Below are 19,642 nucleotides of genomic sequence, written 5' to 3' on the forward strand. Positions count from 1 at the left end.
CTATAGGTGTGATTCTGTGTGTGTGTGTGTGATTCTTCTGTGTGTGTGTGTGTGTGTGTGTGTGTGTGTGTGTGTGTGCGCACATTTGTGTGTGTGTGTCCCTGCATGTATCCGTGTGTTTTTCTGCGGTGCTACAAGCTGACGGCCCTGTGAGCTGCAGCGAATGCTGACGGGTCGGTGCAGAGGAGGGCTGATTGATGGGTATTGTGCAACCAGACTCAGCTAGACAGAACTGGTGAGGTCGTGGCCTGAGAGGGGAGTTTCTTTGTGTCCTCCTGCCCTCTCTCTCTTCCCCTCTCTCTTCCTCTTTCTCTTTCCCCTCTCTCTCTCTCACACACACACACACACACACACACACACACACACACACACACACACACACACACAATCTCTCTCTCTCACCACTGGCCTCTCACAACACACACACTGTTTAAATCATTTTTCAGCCACACTCCTGTTTTTCTGCTGATCATCTTTCTTTTAAAGACCCACCTCTGTGGGGTTTGGTTGTGCACTGCCACTGTCCACTTGGTCCCTCCTCTGCAGGCCTCTGGCTGGATTGTGTGCTGGCATTTTTCTTTTTCATGCATTTGCATTTTTTTCTTTTTTCTTTCCAAAAAAAGGAAAAATTATCTGATATAATAAAATATATCCTTCTAAAAATCTACATTTCTAAAAATCTACAATTTACTGTGTTATAACCATAACAAGACATTGAACAAGACATTGAAATCAAAGTAAAACTTTGTAAATTAAAAAAAAAAAGAAAATTCTGAAAAATTCTTCCACTGTGAATCACTTCCAGCCTAACAAGTAGGACCTATAAAGATCATTTCTCAGAAGTGATTACATTCTTTTTCACTCAGATGTTTCTCTTCCTTTCTTCTCTGCCCCAGTGCAAACGGGTGTTAGAGAGGGTGCTGAGGTACTCTGAAGCCAAACTGATTTTTTTTGTGTTGTTTTGCTTTGCTTTGCTTTTCTTCCCCTCCTCTCATCTCGCCTTCAGTGTGAGGGTGATTTATTGTAATTATCCATCGTCAGGGTCATCTATCAACTTGTTGTTGCTAGGCGATGGGAGCAGCTGCTGTTTGAGTGTGAGTGTGTGTGTTTGTGTGTGTGTGTGCGTGTGTTCCTGCCTGTGTGTGCATGTTTTCTGGATGACAGTATCGCAAAGGCGCAGGACACAGGTAATGTCTCTGGTGAAGAGCTCTCTTTCGTGCTTATCTTTACGTCAGTAAAAGAACTCAACCCCTATACCCACATACAGCCACACACACACACACACACACACACACACACACACACACACACAATAAAAACATGGTTGGTGTGTTTGCCTGCCTGGACGCTGCTTTGGCTTGTTTTTGCTACACTGTGCAGCTTCACAGCATGGTCATGGGACACTGACCACACAGTAAGCACTAACAGTCTGCTGTTAGTATCTGGCTAGATATAGGTTTTTGCTCTGGCTAATGTGTTCCTTTGGAACTGTAAACGGTCCTTAAAACTTGCAAGATAAGCCATGCATTTCCTGGTTTGTAAAAAAAAAATAGGAAGAGAAGGAAAAAGGGAGCGAAGGAGAAAGAGAAGATTTCCTCAGTGCGGTGTGGATGGGGTTGGGCTCTCCTGCTTATGATATAATGACCATTGTCTCATGGGCGAGCGGCCCCCACCCTGACACTTAGCAAAAGGTGATTTATTGACTGTGCTGGTCGTCATGGCGGCACATATCTGGCTCTTAGACAAACACTGAAGAAGACGGAAGGGGAGAAAAGTGAGAGGAAAAGAGAGACAGAAATAAGGTTGAAAGAAAAAGAGTTGCTGAGCTGAGAGGATAAACAAGGTAAATGTTTCAACAGCATAGAAAAGACTGCAAAGGAGAAAGATATTGTTAAAATCAAACATTTATTTAAAAATCATTTGCAGAGTTTGATGTGAATGATATTAATAGTTTCGATGTTTTTATCATCAAATGCACAACATTTTGGAATAATTCAACATACATGGGCACATACATTTGGCCTCCTTCATCATTGGAAAGATATAAGGCTTAGCTTGATCTCTGGGACATTCTTTATTTCTAACCTGAAGGTGCAAAGACAATCTCATTTCCCACACTCTCAGCGCTCACTGCTGTCTCTGATGTGTTTTGTGAAAACCATATTATGTGCCTGGTCACTTGAAATTAATGGAATTTGACAGGGGGTGCATTTCCTGAAAGTGTTGTCGAGCTACTACCATGGAGAAACAGTCTCTCTATCATTTTACTATGGGAGTTACTTCAAGAAACACATCCCTGATTATGATAGCTGCCTCTTTTTTGGACTGGCATATCTTTGGTCAACCTTTCACCTCACCTTATCCAAAAGTGAAACAGTGCAGCAATATCGCCATGTGTATTAAGGAATTCTAAACATATAGAAAGGTCAGAGTTGGTCATATTTATCATATTTATTCAATTGCATAGTGATATAACACTATGTGTGTGTGTGTGTGTGACTTTGTCACCCACCAGACCTTTAAAAATGGGTGTTCTCCAAGCAGGTGCACCACTTAAACAAAGAGTCAGATATGAATGACTGGTTCTGGAGGGGTAATCCATCACTTTAACTACGATGGTCACAGGATCAGTGAGTGAAACCTCCCCAGAATATCTCTCAGGAGAAAGTGAGAGAAGCCTGGCCCTCCGGGAGCAATGTACCATTCGAGGAGAAGTTCGTCTAATTTACATTCGACCAAAACACAGGCTTGTAGCTCCTCCGCTGCGCTGGCACAACATAAAAACAATGAGCCACCCTATTATGCTGCGTTTGTTTCCTCGGGCCCGTTTTGTGTGTTTCTTATCGAAAAGCCTGGCCTGCACTTTGCATCCCCACACAGTCATGCTCTCAACGGGTCTCGCTGTGTGTTATGTGTCTGAACGAGGGAAAGAGAAAAATGAATTGCATCGATTGTTTGCAAACGCAATCAATTGATCCCTGCGCCAGATTTCGGGAGCTACACGGCGGTTTATTTCACAGAGCCACAACCTCTATGTGTGAATTCATTTATTTAATCTATCCCTCCCGATGAAAGCAAATGTCAGGGCAGCATAAGCTATGATCGCCTTATGTAGTGTTTTCTAAATGTAATTTAACTGGCTCGCTAAATAAAACCACACACTGTAGGCTATAAACAGAACACAAATCTGCCTGTGGTATCAAACAGAAAGAGCAGAGAGAAAGCAAACAACATGGGGCTTAGTATACTGGTGTGACTGTGTGACAAATGTGTATGTTATGTCTCTGATGTAGTTTCCCTACTACTCAGCTGGGTGTGCATAGGGCTAGCAATGTGAAGGTCAAGGGTTTGATTTCCACAGGGACCAGAGTACATACACTGAAGTATGTATGCAGTCACTGCACTGTAAATCACTTAGGGGATATCTACAAAGTGACTCAAATGTAAATCATGATTAATTGAATCGGCTTGAAGGGTTGGCTCGCAAAGCAAGTCATTATTTAATACTTTTACCACCATACCCAGTCAAAGATGCTTTAAATCTGTTGATAAATGCAATTGATTTGCACAAGGCATCCGTTACAGGTGACACTAATACACTCGGGTGAAATGGTTAATGGTACTGTATGCCCTAAAATTACATCCCATGTATTTACTATGTGGAACATGGGGATGCCAGATTTACTTACGCTACCTTCTTACCATAGGTTTTTATTTTTAAAAAGAGGTTTACTAACAACAACTGGTGTGTTTTATGTGCTATAACAGTTTTCCTAAAAATAGATTCTAAAAAAAAAGATTGCAATATTGCATTGTATTGATTACGGCCTCACAAACTCCTTTATGAAGATGCGTATAGTCTTGCCATGTTATTGCCAATACAAACCCCTACACTCCACGCACATAGAGACTCATTTTTACAAAGGTTTGAAAATAGCTCCTAACTCCAGAACTCCAGTGGAGTTAATCCTGCGAGGGAGCTGAGAGTCAGGGTCATTGGTCAACAGCTTGCCTGCTACTGGGAGCAACGTGTCATCACACCGTGCGGCTTTGTCTGACTTGGCGGTGTTCTCAGCGGTGTCGGAGAGGCCCAGACAGGCTCAGATCACCCCCCCCAGAGCTTGGCCATCGCGGGCAGTTTGAACTTACAGGTTGTCAGTGGTGTCACCTGGTGTGCAGTCAGAGTTTGGAAGGCAAAACATAGATGACAGGTTCTGAAGCGAGCCCCATTTGAAATACAGACGCTTGTGGCACTCAGGGGTTGCTGGTCCAACACGTGCCCTGCCCCTCTGCGTGTAAGTGTGTGTGTCTGTGTGTACAGTATTTCTGTCAGTGTGTGTGTATGTGCATGTGTTTCACATTGTTATAAAGTTTCAGACATTTCACCCAAACTCATCCATTGTACTGTTCATTGGAGACAAACACAAAATGGTGCAGTGATTATGATTAGGCTACCACTTAATGAATCAAGTCTCCAAGTTTCCACAACTGTTCTCAAAATAGATAAACCAAACTTAGATAGATACTTTAAATGATAAATGACCCAGAGCTCAGTCACAACATTAAAACAGCCGGTATTTGAGGTATTTGTGTTTTGTAACAGCATGATTTAAAAATGAAAACATCATTAATACTGTTATCAGATGAATAATCACTCATTTGGCGTTGTGTATGTATAAAAATATATAATTTAAAATCTTGGGCATATACCTTTGTGTTTGGTTAATATTTTGTACACATGTACATGTATGCATTAAAAATCAGTTCACAGCCATCATTATTTACAGAATGGGAAAGTAATGCAAGTAAGCTAATTACATATAACCTCGCTTTTCCAAATGAAATCACAGCTTTGCAACACTAATTATCCAAAATCAAAATGATTAATCAGTGACCCTCCACAAACATTAAGTCAGTAACCAGTCCCAGTTTAACCCCCTCCAGGCTAGAATCCTCAGACCGGGTGGCATGGCATCTCCCTCTTCCTCCCATCATCCTTCCCCCATAGTCATCTCACTCTTAATAATCAGCTGAGGTCATTCATTATTCAACAATCTCAGTGATATAAGCATTTCCAAGTCGCATGTGATGATAGCTGAAGGGTGCTTTGCACGGTTTGGGATGCTAATGTCTCACAGAGGTCTGGTGTCCACGTCCTAATGCCAACTCCCCCTCACGCGACCCCCACCCCCCCTTCTGTGGCTGGTTGAATGCGGATGGGCTGGTGGTGGCGGAGGGGCGACAAGCTTTGCTTCACTCTCTGGGTAATGCTGTCACCTCTCCTTTGCGGCCGGCTCGCCATTGTTTGAAGCTAATGCAAAACGCACTGTCTATATGACCCATTTTACCCAGTCCATTAGCATAATTTGGCTGTCGCGTGGCCACCAAGTTAATGTACTTGCAAATGACAGGGAAAGTGTATTAGAAGACCTTAGGGTTTTTTAAAAATTAAATGACAAAATAGGCCACGCTTTGCATAAGTGCAACCCTCTGTCTCTCTTTCGTGTGTGTGTGTGTGTGTGTGTGTGTGTGTGTGTGTGTTTTGTCAGTGAATGGATGCCATGACTGTTATAATTGGTCTTTATTTATGTATACAGTCTTACATTTAGGTGAAAATTTTGACATAGTTACTGTATGAATGTAGTGTACTGAATATGGCTGAAAAATGTTCTCAAGCTTTATTCACCATGCAAATTAATGAGCAATGCTCTTGTTATTTTTGAGCGTTCATTAATTATAATAGGTGACAATGATTGGACATTGATAGGTAGGCTCCTGTATGGAGGTAGTTTGAAATGATTGAGTGGCTACCTCTGACGAGATATTATTTAGTAAAATATGTTTATTCATATTAACTGTATTTATTTATTTTTTGTTCAAAGACATTGTCACGTAAAGACAGTAATCCGTTTGGCTTAACTTAAGCAATGCTTTTTTGTGAAAGAAAAGGAAAGAGACATAAAACAGACAAAGAGAAGAAAAAAGAATTCAAGCAAGCACACAATATTGGGTGGAAGTAAGGTCTGGCCTGATAAACGTCCTCCAGAGAAAGAGCCTCTTCTCCAGTGCTGCATTGCCAGACCCCTCAGTTAATTGAGCGCTGAATGGGACAGAGAGGGAGTAGCTCAATGAAGCATTAGCTCTATTTAAGGGTTCAGGATGCAGAGGAAAATGTGAACTTGCAAATTTCAGGCATCTGTAGGGGATATTTGTGATTAAATAAATATTCATGAATTGTATTGTAATTTGGAAGTGCCAAAGCTGAAAAGACAACCAGTAGTTTTCAGTTTGCTTTTAGCCATTATTAGCCTATTACACACCAAACGCTACAAAGCTAGTTAAACAAGTATTTAAGTAAGTAAAATAAAACAATTGTCACACTCTTCGATAAAAGTCGAAGAGTGTGTCAGTTATCTATGCAAGGAGAGATCTGTTTGGTTTCCTGTGACAGTGCAGGTGACAGCCATTTGACTTGTACTGTGTGTTTGGATTTCCCTGTCAGACCCTGATCTCAGTCATGTCAGATTTCAAACTGCGTACAGCCTGACAAAGCACAGAATTGATACAGGAAGTGGAGAGCAATTTGTCCTCTTCTGATTCACTGGAAAATAAAGGGGTTTTCAGTGGCTTTGTTTGGGTTGGCCTCTTTCCTTCTCTTCATTTTTGTTTTGTGCGTGAACTACTGGCAACTAATTTTGTAATATCAGACATTTTTTAATGGCAGCTAAATTTGTAATACCATGTTCGTGGGGGAAAAATGTGGTGTAGTCTCAGATAACCAGTAAATCAGTAGAAGTGCATCTTTTAGCATATCATTAAAATTCTGCGGAAACTTAAATACAGATAAGCATAAATTGAATTTCCCCTTGAGGACTTGAATTTCCCCTTGAGGATCAATAAAGTATCTATCTATCTTTCTATCTATCTAAATACAGATACCCATGACGTACTATGGGTGACCACTTTTACCCAGACACACACAACAATCATTCTTTTGCATCCTCACAGCCATTTTGTCTATATGGGTGTCTGGCTGTGACGTATACTGTGGATGCTCCTGCATATGGTGCAGGCATGTTGTGTGAGCTGGCTGCGCCACAGCGGCCTTCCATGGGAGCTGCTTCAAGCCTGCTGCCTTTGGGTTTTCTGGAGCAGACAGGGGTACCACACAGTGATTCTGCCGGGGCCCTAGAGGTATCTCGCCATCTGGCCCATTATTCCAGGAGGGAGAGAAAGAGAGCCGGGGGTAGGGTGGGGGTGGGGTTGTAGCCGGGGTGTAGCTGGGTACAGTTTTACAAGCCTGGTTAAGGAGGCAAAGCAGATATTAATTTAGCGCACCCTCTCGACGGCATCCGCGCTAACACAAATCACTGTCTGCGGGTAACGAGCGGTGGGCCGGGCACATGTAAAGCAGCCGGCCCGGACATCAAAGGAGCCTTTTGTTTAGTCTGTAATAAAGTTAGATGCGTCTCGGAGCCAGAGCAGTTCAGCAGCAACAGAACAGAGGCGAAGAAAGAGTCCCCACAGTAGAGTGATTAAAAACAAAAGAGCCTACTCCAAGACGAAAAAACAAAAACACAAGAGTCTCTCTCTTTCTCTCTCTCTGTCTTTTTACTTTGTACTGGGGTGTGTAACCGGAGGGGAGGAAGTGAACCAGACTCTCACCGAGCAGTGAGAGTTTTGTTTTAAAAGTCTAATCACGAGGTGCAAAAACAGATATTTACAGTTATTCATTGGCACCTGAGCAGGTGATACCATTTCGGAGTCCTGTGAAGAAGTGCATTGCTAAGGCGTGCTAAGGCGCGCTCATGTTTTTTAAAGGGGGGTGTTTGTCTCTGCCGGGGCCTTGTCTCAGGCTGCGCTCCTCAGACTGTGAAGGCAGACAGTTAATGCAGCTGCCTGGAAGCCATCAGGGCAGACAACATTGCAACCAAAACTCCACATTAGCCAGTCAGAGCGGAGGAGAACAGACACACACACACACATTCACAGTCAGTCAGACACACATACACACACACACACACACACGCACGCTCAGAAACACTCTCACACAGACATGCACCTCCTCTGACACACACACGCATACACATGCCACAACCGCAGCCGGCGCAGAGATTGCTGTATTCCCACTGACATGCCGCGCATTATCATAATTGGCTTTTCTACATGATCGGACAGAGGAAATAATAATGTCATTTTATTTACAGCCCTTGAGAGTGTCCCCGGCAAGCCAGTGGCAGCGGCGGCGGCCGAGCCCCCTGCTCTGGCGTCCCCGGCACCCGCGCCACGCTGCCTAGGTCAAATGACATCTTTTGATCAGGCCTGTCCGATGCCATCACAGCTGAGTGGCGTGGAGTGGAGGCGCGGTGACAAAGCGAATCTAGTGGAAGGCAATGGGGCTGCCAGATTTCCCATTAAAATCCATCCACCCCCACCCCCTCCCTCTCTCTCTCTCCACCCCCTCCCTCCACACCGACTAAGCAGGGGCCTTAGCTCAGTCGCACCAAACTGCTCCCGGTCCCGCCAAATCATGGGGAAGTGGGCGCCAGCTGAATTGGGTATTAGCGCTACAAATGACCGCCATGATTGGCCAGCGCGTCTGCAAGCCCAAATAAATAAATACGGATGTGTAGTTGAGACGAGGAGGGGGAGGAGAGGAGCAAGATGGCAAGTTGCATTTGGGCCAGGGCATAGCCTATCACATTTGCTATTCTGTTTTCTCTCTTTCCCTCCCTCCCTCTCTCTCACTCTCTTTCTGTCTCTCTCCCTCCCTCTCTCTCTTTCCCCTTTTCTTCCTCTCCTGTTACGGTTTATGTAGGGTTGACACCAGCCAAATGGCTTAGCCCTACAAGTCAGACACTTTTATAGATCTAACTGGCAGATCCATTGTGGGAGGGTAAAAAGAGAGGGAAGGTGAGGAAGAAAGGGACCGGGCACAAATACAGAGCGACTGCTTCATGGGCACATTATGGAAATGGCGGCGCTTGGGAAAGTGCTACTTCTCCCTCCCCCTCCCCCTCCGCACCACCACCCCACCCCAATTTATTTGAGGCAGATGCCCTGACACAATTGTTGAGTTTCAAGAGTTCCCAGACAGCCTCACAAAGGGCTCATTTCTGTTGGTATGTGCAACAACATGCAGTGTTTGACGTAGGAGAACCATGGTCCTCAGCAGAAGACCAAACCATCCCAAGGGCTGTTTATATATTTGTATGGCAAGAAGAAATGAGTTCAATGGCATAAATTAACCATTATATAAAATCAAATGACAATCCACCTTTTATTTTGTTGCTATTTTTACATTTTCCACATTTGCATGTTGTCAGGTTTGGTGTTAAAATTCCTTATTTACATATATGTCACATTTCTCTGTTTATACATTTTTTATCACATCAAAGAAGTTTTCAATTAATGTGCACATCGTGTGGATGGATGTGTGTGTCTGTGTGTGTATGTGTATGTGAGAGAGGCAGACTGACGGAGAGGGGGGAGAACATTTTCATCCTGCCAAGAACCACGTGCAAGGTGGCTTTGTTCATGATTTTAGTGTGTGTGTGTGTGTGATTGGAGGTGTGTTTGTGTCCAGTCGATCTCACGTGCTGGTGACATTGTGACAGTGCGGCCTGCTCTCATCTCCCTGGCCGTGTCACCTGCCAGCGCCTCAGCAAGCCAACAGCATCAGCAGACCTGCGTGCAGATGGCCTGGCTGTCCTTGTGCAAGGCACACACACATTGACACACACACACTCACATGGACACACACTCACACACACACACACACACACACACACACACACACACACACTCAAGACATCAGACACCTACTCATGCACACTTTTACGCACAGAGACAGACATGCCCACATGGACATGCACACTTTCACATTCATTCACACACACACACACACACACATCCACACATACTCTTACACACACCGAAACAGATATGCACACGGAAACATGCAAACACACACATACGTTCTCAGAGAGCAAAATAAAGTAGTTGTTATGCTGGTTGCTAGGGCAAGCTTTGCTGCCTGCTGGTTGAACACTCATGCTGTTCTGCCTGCTCTCTGTTTTTTGTTTGTTTGTTTGTTTTGAAATTGTTTCAACACACTTTACAGTGGCAAGGAAAAGCCTCACAAACATTAGACATAACCCAGCTCCCATAAGTGGGATCCATCTGCTTGGGGCAGCCAGGGTAGAAAGATAGAACGGAACTTTACTGTGAGTTTAATTTTGATGACCACATTTGATGTCTCTCATTCATGGCCTCTCATTCATCCATCACTCCCTCCTCTCCACCGCCACCCTCAGCCCTAGTCATTGTTGAAATTGACGCTTAAAAGCATTGGCTCAATTCAGAATGTCAGCAGTCAAATCTTCTGATTGGGTTATTAGGGCAGAGTGCTGTTTTGATCGTTTCAGGGGGCTTTGACACAGATGGCAAAAAAATTGCCAGGCAAGGTTTTTTTTTTCTTTGTGCACGCCAATCTTTTGGACACTGACACACAGACACTGACGGCCGTCAAGAATGTCACGTCAAGGCTCCGCATGACAAGATGCACTCATTTTAGTGTCAGGTCTTTTTCTTTCAGCAGAGCCTCATCCATCCCACTCTCTCTCTTTCTCTCACTCTCTCCCTCTCTCTCATCACACACCATCCAGTAATTATAGAGAAGCATTAGTGTGTGTGTGTGGGGGGTCGTTCCCTGCCTCATTTTTCCCCTGTTGTTGTTTTAATGTGATAAGCTGTCATACGTGTGGTGGACTTGAGGGAATTATCGGTGCTTCAAAACCGCTGAACCAGACGTGACATGGACGGGTCTCCTCCCAGAAACGATATAGAGTAGAGGATTATCCCTCTGACAGTTTGTATCATTTATTTTGAGGCGCTCTCTGCATTATCGTTTGCGATTTATGGGAGAGCGTGATTGATTATGTCACTGTCCCTGAAAGTTCTCCTGCCTGAGTAGGAGAGTTAGAAGTTTATTTCCCTGAAGGATAAAAACATGAACACAAACATACATGCACACACACACAATTGAGGCATTGGATGTCAGTCATAAGGACAGTGATAAATATGGAAATTCCCAAAGCTAATTGGAGGCAACATAAGCATACATTTAATGGCATCTAAATATGTATTTACACTGACACAAACACCTAAACAGAATGGAATTACAGACATTATTGTGACGGCACACCTACTCTGAGTGAGAGCAGACACACACACACAGGCTCGGCAGTAAATGCATCCCTACAAACATCAGGTATCATGTCCAGTCAGATTAGGGTACGGTGAGCAGTGCTCTGCTTGAAGCTGACAGCACATCTGCTCCGTCAGAGGAGACTGATGCTGGCGTCTCACACAGGCGTAGCGCGGTGGCAGAGAGAAGATGAAGGGGCAGCCGTGGAGTTACTGTCTACCCCATTCTCTCTCTTTCTCTACCCCCCCCCCCGCCATCTCTCTTTTTCTGCCTACCTTCTTCCCTCCCTCTGACTCTCCTGTCTTTCTTTCTCTTCCACCTTTCCGCCTGGATTTCTCCTAATATCTCCAAACGCCCTTTCCTTTAACGACCATCCCCCCCCCCCCTTTTTTTCTTGCTCGTATGCGCTTCTCTGTTGTTTCCCATTCTCTTGATCGTCTCGTTCCATTTCCCTCATAACAAATATGTTTGCAAGATAGCAACTTAAAGAATACATGCTGTCGCTATTTGTGTGGGATCAAAATGGTGGGAAAAAAGAGCACACATAAACATCCCCAGGCAATATGAGAGCGTAGTTCTTGTGTGTGTGCATGTATGTGTGTGTGTGTGCATATGTGTGTGGTGTGTGTGTGTGTATATGTGTGCATTTTAGATTTACTGTGACTATAGCCTCAAATGTGACAGCCATTTGAAGTGCGCACTGATGAGAGTGAACATCTACTGCTCGTGCCACGAAGGGTTAAATTCTAATGTTTCATCATTAAGTACTTGGTCCCCTGGCCTCTCATTCACTTTTCATCTAAGTGCGTTAAGGGAACCAGTGTGTTCCACCTTAATGTTTTGGCAGTTTGGCTGCTGCATGAAAGTGCCCCATTCTTCCTTTGCTGGCGCCAGTACAGAGAGGCTACGAGCAGGCGCGGACTTCCTCTGGTCATTTTTCACGGCCTGTTTTTCTATTGATAAATCCTGCCATGACATTTAGAGCTTGGCAAATGTATCATTTTATCCAATTTCTTCATTTTTACAATGCCTCTACACTTGTGTTGTATTAGTGGGCTTAAATCTAATGGTTTATTATGTTTCCTCTGCAGACTTGTGGTTTTCAAGTTTGAAGGAGAATTGCTGAGCATTTTATAGGGACAGAATGAACCCTATTACTCTGAATTGGAAATGCGTTTAGACGTGGGATGGAGGAGCACTCACAGAGCATGTTAGAGTTTAGACTACACTTTGTTCGCCTATTCATATCCCTCTCGCTTTGTTCTGCCCAATGGTGACTTACAATCTGGCCAGGTCATAGTCTATTATGTCTGTTGCCCTTTCTCCCCCTCTGTCCCTGTCTTTCTCTCTGTTCCCCCCTCCCTCTCTCTCTCGCTCTCTCTCTCTTTCTCTCCCTACCTCCCTCCCTCTCTCTTTCAATCCCTCTCGGCGCTGCCAAACACTCAACTCCCCGAGATTTAGTATGGCATGGACCGTGACAACACGACATGCCATTTCCACTCGCGTCTCACTGCGACACTCGGCGCGAGCTTCCGCTCCCCGCTGCCAGCCAGCTCCACTCCAGCGGGTGCGGAGCGGGCGCATCGCTTGGCAGTGGCTCAGCCGCAGCCTCACTCGCTCTCGCTCGCTCTCCAAGGGAGCCCAGAGTGAGTGGCACTGTGGCAGGGGAAACTGGATCAAAGTCAGACACAGCCTGTGCCCTCTAACTGCAGGAGTGAGGGAGAGAGAGGGACAGAGAGAGAGAAAGAGAGGAAGTCAGAGGGTTTATAGGTACACAGAGAGCACACCGAGTGAAAGTCCTTCAAATGTGTTACGTTGATGAAGGAGCACCTACTGCTATCTATTTCAAGAAAAGGTGACATGTTTAACAGCGGAAAAGATATGGTTGTAGACAGTATGTTTGTGGTCAGTCTTTAGCATATATTCTACAATAACAATGTGTAATCATACTTTTTTATGAAATAAAGGAAGGTTTTTTATGTATAAGGATTTGTAGTAAAATATTTTTGTTTGCTGCTATTCAAGACCTTCAAGTCCGTCAAGTGTAGTTTTGCTGCTGTGACTTCTTTCTGCACCCAGGGTGGATTTTTATGTATGAATGCCTTTGCCCTTGCTGAGCAGGAAGGTTCGATAGCTTTGTTAGTCTGCGCAGTGGAGGGTACTATCTATCATAGTCAAGATATGGATGTTTGCCACTTTATAATTGCAAACCAGTGTCCTCTACCAGGACTATTGACAAAATTCCTTTAGAGTCATTACACCGCAACACATAAACACAGGCACCCATGCAAGGGCACTTACTCTCACACTTGCACACTCACACATGCACAGTGAATACAAACAAACAACAAACTCCTGTAAAAATAGTCATCAATACTCTAAAGTGTTTATTCTATTATTACTTCTGTCACTTTGGGTTCTTTGGGGTTGTAGCTGATATAAAATTGACAGATATTCAGAGATCATATTATGAGGTACTTGTTATGAAGATAATTAAACTCATTGCTCTTTTTTTTTTTTTTTTTTTAGTGTACATGCCTGAGGATGGAGTCAAGGCAGTCAACCCTGATGAGGAGCACCTGCAGGATGATGGCCTCTCCTTGGACGGACAGGACACTGACTACCCCTGCACTGAGGAGGAGGATGGCAGGGTCCAGCTGAGCTATCAAAACTCCCCTCTCAGCAACGGCACCAACCCGGATGCTGGGTATGGCTCCCCACTCAGCGATGCCAGCGAGCAGCTCGCTGACTTCAGGAGCACCTCCTCCAAAGATGGCGGCCGAGACAAAGAGGCCGCAGAAGACATGGAGGCCGAGGCAGGGCTCTCCCTGCAGGACAGTCTGGCCCAAATGAAGGCCATCTATGCCAACCTGATCTCGGACGCCTCCTGGTCCAGTATCACTCAAGACATCATGAAAAATGTGCAGATGGCAGCTGGGGACAACAGCAACAGCAACAGTGTGGCCAGCAGCCTCAAAGAAAGCAGCAGTGTGGCTAATAATGTTAGCAACAGCAGCGCTAGTGCTAGCACTAGCACCAGCACCATCAGCTGCAGTGCAACAAGCAACACAAACACTGACACCACTTACTCGACTGCGAGTGCCACCATGAACAGCAACAGTGGCAACATTACCAGCAGTGCTGCCGGAAGTATTACCTATGACTGGCACCAGGCAGCCCTGGCTAAGACCCTTCAGCAGAATCCCTATCACCTGCTGCCAGAGCCGAGCCTCTTCAGCACAGTGCAGCTCTACCGACAGAACAACAAACTCTTTGGGCCAGTGTTCACTGGCGCGAGCAAGTTCAGGTGCAAGGACTGCAGTGGGGCTTATGACACACTAGTTGGGCTCACAGTGCACATGAATGAGACTGGGCACTACCGCGACAACAACAAAGATAAAGAAGAAGACCATGGGAAGAAATGGTCCAAGCCAAGGAAGCGGTCTCTCATGGAGATGGAAGGCAAGGAGGATGCACAGAAAGTGCTCAAGTGCATGTACTGTGGCCATTCATTTGAGTCTCTGCAGGACCTGAGTGTCCACATGATCAAAACAAAACACTACCAGAAAGTGCCTCTTAAAGAACCAATGCCTGCTCTTGCAACAAAGCTGATACCCCCTACCAAAAAGCGAGCTTTTCAAGACCTGGTTTCACCCTGCTCACCTGACCCTGTTCCTAACACACCAGGCGTTCCTCTGGCAGAGAGCTCTAAAGACCAGAAGATTGCCAACCCCTATGTCACTCCCAATAATCGATATGGCTATCAGAATGGTGCCAGTTATACCTGGCAGTTTGAGGCACGAAAGGCCCAAATACTCAAATGCATGGAGTGTGGAAGCTCCCATGATACACTGCAGCAGCTAACAGCCCATATGATGGTGACTGGGCACTTCCTGAAAGTCACCAACACAGCTTCAAAGAAGGGGAAGCAGCTTGTATTCGATCCTGTTGTTGAAGAAAAAATTCAGTCTATACCCCTTCCACCCACCACCACACGTCTACCAGCTCCCAATATCAAATCACGACCTGATTCACCCAAACAGTCTCCTACCACTGAGGAAAAGAGAGTCCAGTTTGAAGAGAAGACTGACATGACAAATGAGTCAGAGAAAAAATCTGGACCAGAGAAAAAGATCAAAGAGGAGAAAGAAGACGACCCCTCAGACAAGACAGAAAAGACAGAAAAGTCAGGACATTTTAAGTATCTCAGAGAGGAAGACCTTGACGACTCCCCCAGAGAGGGCCTGGATATCCTTAAATCTCTGGAGAACACTGTATCCTGTGCCATCAATAAGGCCCAAACAGGGGCACCCACATGGGGAGGGTACCCAAGTATTCATGCTGCCTACCAACTCCAAGGTTCAATGAAGTCATCCATCCCTACAGTACAGAGTGTTCAGATTAAACCCACCTTCAATGCCAACAGTTTAAAGTCACTATCATCAGACATGAACAACCCATTACATTCTCCCTGCAGTCCATCCCCACCTCTCAACCATAAAAATAATGTGTTGGCCATGGAGGAATTGGTAGAGAAAGTTACAGGAAAAATACCCCCAAAAAAGGAAAGGGAGAACAAGCCCTCAGATCCAAAGGCAAATATAAGCTCAACAAAGTCATCTCTGCATGCAACCACAGATAAGAAACCGGTCACCCCTTCTGAAGACTTCGCCAAACCAGTAAAGAATGGAACGTCAGAGAAGAGGCAGGAACGTCCACCAAGTCGTGAGGAGAGTCGCAAGGAAACACAAGCCAGCAGCGTCATCAAGAATGGTGCAGAAGCAGCCAAACCACCAGTCAAAAATGGCTGCAATAGTATGGGGATAATCACAGATCAGTCTCCCGAACAGTCATTCATCAACCCTCTCAGTGCTCTGCAGTCCATAATGAACAGTCACTTAGGCAAGGCATCCAAAGCAGTCAGTCCCCTACTTGACCCCCTAGCTATGCTGTACAAGATCAGCAACAACATGGCGGAAAGTCCCATTTACAACCCAACACAGGCTGAGCAAGTGGACCTCAACAACCACTATTCTGACTGTGACGATCAGCCCATGGATTTGACCAAGTCCAAGAGCAGCAATGGGCACAACAGTAATGGAACTTCCACAGTGATAGCCAACAGCAACAACAATAACAACAACAACTTTAAAAGTCACAGCAACAGCATCATCAGAAACAACAGCCAGCCCATGATCACTGATCTGATCAGTGAGGTTTCTTCCCCATTGCGGGAAAATGCCCTAATGGACATCTCAGACATGGTGAAGAACCTTTCGGGCCGGATAACACCAAAGTCCTCCACACCGTCCTCCATTTCAGAGAAGTCGGATGTGGACGTCAGTGCTTTCGAAGACACTCTGGAGGAGCTGACCCCGATTCAGAAACGAAAAGGCAGACAGTCCAACTGGAACCCCCAACACCTGCTCATCCTCCAGGCCCAGTTTGCTTCCAGTCTCCGGGAGACGTCCGACGGGAAGTTCATAATCACAGACCTGGGGCCTCAGGAGCGAGTCCACATCTGTAAGTTCACAGGACTCTCCATGACTACCATCTCACACTGGCTGGCCAACGTCAAGTACCAGCTCAGGCGCTCGGGCAGCACCAAGTTCTTGAAGAACATTGACTCGGGCCATCCCTTGTTTCTGTGCAGTGACTGTGCGTCGCAGTTCAGAACTCCTTCCGCCTACATCAGCCACTTGGAGTCCCACTTAGGTTTCAGCTTGAAGGACCTTTCCAAGCTGTCTTTAGACATCATGAGGGAGGAGCAGGCAGTCGCAAAAATCATCACAGACAAGACTTTCAGTGCACTCGGTTTATCCGAGGAGGACACAAATGGCGTTTTCCAGTGCAAACTGTGCAATCGGACCTTTGTCAGCAAGCATGCAGTCAAACTGCACCTGAGCAAAACACATGGCAAATCTCCAGAGGACCATCTAATCTTTGTTACAGAACTTGAGAAGTTAGAGAAGGCTTGAATAAGCAGAAGGACTGACCATAAAGAATCATTGCACTAAAATATAATAAAGCACTGCGACTAGAGTGAGTTTTTGAATAAGTCAGGCGTGTATTCTGAAAACTGCCTAACTGGACCTCTATTTTCTTTATTTCCTTTTTTTCTATTCTATTTAAATAGTGTCTCAATGACATGCATGGTGTTTTACGTCCTCTGTGAATACCAGTTGACCCTTTTAAGTTTAATTTTAACTCCTTCTGCTGTTGCAGAACTAGGAGAAATTGTGTTTCAGTCCACAGGAATTTGGGAGGGAAAATTCAAGGAAATTTGAAAATTCACTGACACTTAGAAGTCATTTGGAAATAAGCCAAAACCCCTTGAATGAAAATGCATAGCAGAAATCTGTGGAAGAATGTCCGACCTTTTGTGAAGAAATGTGATATGGTGAAATCAGTTTGTGATCTTATATTGTTCTCGTGTGATGGAAAAAGTAACTATTGGCTTAAGAATACCTGACACAACGTATATGCATTAATTATTAATACATAAAGGAGCAAAAGTGTCAAACATTATACAGTTATCTGTAATTTGACATGGTTGCTTTTTGTCAACAATAGTGAATTCATTTTTAAAAATCTGTTTTTACTATCGTTGTTAAATATCATTTTGTAGTAATTTGAAATATATGGTACAAGTTCTATTCTTCATGCAGTGTGCCGCTTTCATTCAAAACCTCAGCATACATGTATATTTAAATGATCAACAGAAATTGTACATTTTCATCGTCATATCTTACCATTTGCAACATGGGGAGCTCCATATAATTTGTATGGTGTGAATTATTTTATATTGTCAATTTATATAAAAAATAAATTCAAATTAAATATGTACATAGATATATACAGTATATACAGAACCACATTTGTTTGTATTCTCTTGAAGTTCATCAACTGACTTGGTTTCAAAACATAAATTCTATCACTCAGAAAGTGCATCTTTTTTGATGCGTCATGATGGTTTTTAAAAAAGCAATGCACATTACAGTATCTAAACAATGTTTTACCATGGAATCATGAAAGGTCTTATTGACTGAAAAAAATCTTTGTTTGTCTTTTCAACTGTAAAATAAAACATATTGCAGGTCACAATTAATTCTGATGTGGTCATCCTGCTCCTCTGCAGTCAGTCAGTCATCAGTCAGAATAGCAATCTCTCTCCTTTCTGTTCCAAGTTTAGAATGTTGTACACCTTGTTTGTTTTGTTTCAAAGTCAATTTCATACTAATCAGATTATACTGGATCCTAGTGAGTAGTATATGCCATTGAATGTAACACAAAGCACTTAACTACCCATTTGTCTCAAACTTTGAAAGTCTAGCAAATATAGTTGCAAAATACAAACTGTTAACACTTCCACTGATGCATAGTTATTGCATAGTTATGTATTCAGAGAATAATAACAGATGATATGAGACTCATTGGGGTTCCAATGTGCACATGACTAATGTTAATTCAGTTTGACATGATATGGTGATCTCTTCAGAAAGAAACGGACAGCACAGAGTGCAGGAAAATGCTCACATATTCAAATTTGTGGTAGCCCAGACGGCAATGTCAAATCATCAACATATACTCACATTTTCATTTCCATACTGACTTTAGAGAGAAAGTGAAGTACTACAAGTAGCACTACTGAGGGTCAGTTAAATGAGCAACTCTTGCCTGAACTATAAATTGCTCCCAGACACAAATTTGACAGACTAATAACAAATATTCTACCAATATACCTGTGAGGCAGCACTGCTAATTGCACAAATAGTGGCAATGTATCTGGTGACCCACCTGGTATTGTAGGTTGTGTGGATGTAAAACTTAAACTTAAAATCAAGCATTCATAACACTACATTAATACAGAGACTTAGGGCCAATCTCAATTCTCTATTTTACCCCTTCCCCCTTCCCCTTAGTTTTGCGCGTGCACATGAGACGAAGGGCTATCTCAATTCTCCTTTCGATCTAGGGGTAGGGATAAGGGCAAGGGGCAGCAAGCAAGATCGGGAGCTTACTTGAAACCGAGGGGTAAGAGAAATACCCAACATACACCGTTCACACCGGAAAAACAAGCACACCGAGTTATTAATTGACATGAAATGTTGGCATTAATAAGGATTATAAAATTAAATGGTCATTGTTTTATGTTGCATTCAATCTTGTGACCATATATATTGAAGGTCCTGTTCTTCATGAGGAAGTTTTCAAAAATCGCTGTTTTGTTAATGTTAACAGCACATCATTATTTGCGCGAATGTCTCGCATTTTACATATTTCCATGTCTGATATACCCTGCGAATAGGCAGCATACCATGTCAGAAATGTAAAGCCAACATCAGCTAAATTCAAGTTTTTTACCGCTTGTCTGATATGAATGCTGCATATGGCCTATTGCTGCCGACTCCTCGCATAGGCTATTACAGGTAG

General features: G+C 44.1%; 1 protein-coding gene across 4 annotated transcripts in view; it reads left to right on the plus strand.

Moving 5' to 3' along the window:
- tshz1 (teashirt zinc finger homeobox 1) overlaps positions 1-18,313 on the plus strand; it is a 34,398-nt gene extending 16,085 nt beyond the window's left edge. For all 4 annotated transcript variants that reach the window (XM_048229457.1, XM_048229455.1, XM_048229456.1 and 1 more), the window contains one exon: positions 13,739-18,313. In XM_048229457.1, the coding sequence (XP_048085414.1) occupies positions 13,739-17,187 (3,449 nt within the window). In that variant the 3' untranslated portion in view covers positions 17,188-18,313. The remainder of the gene's footprint in view (positions 1-13,738) is intronic.
- Positions 18,314-19,642: the final 1,329 nt, after the last annotated feature.

This window comes from Alosa alosa, chromosome 20, assembly GCF_017589495.1.
Source record: "Alosa alosa isolate M-15738 ecotype Scorff River chromosome 20, AALO_Geno_1.1, whole genome shotgun sequence".
In the NCBI taxonomy this organism is placed as follows: domain Eukaryota; kingdom Metazoa; phylum Chordata; class Actinopteri; order Clupeiformes; family Clupeidae; genus Alosa; species Alosa alosa.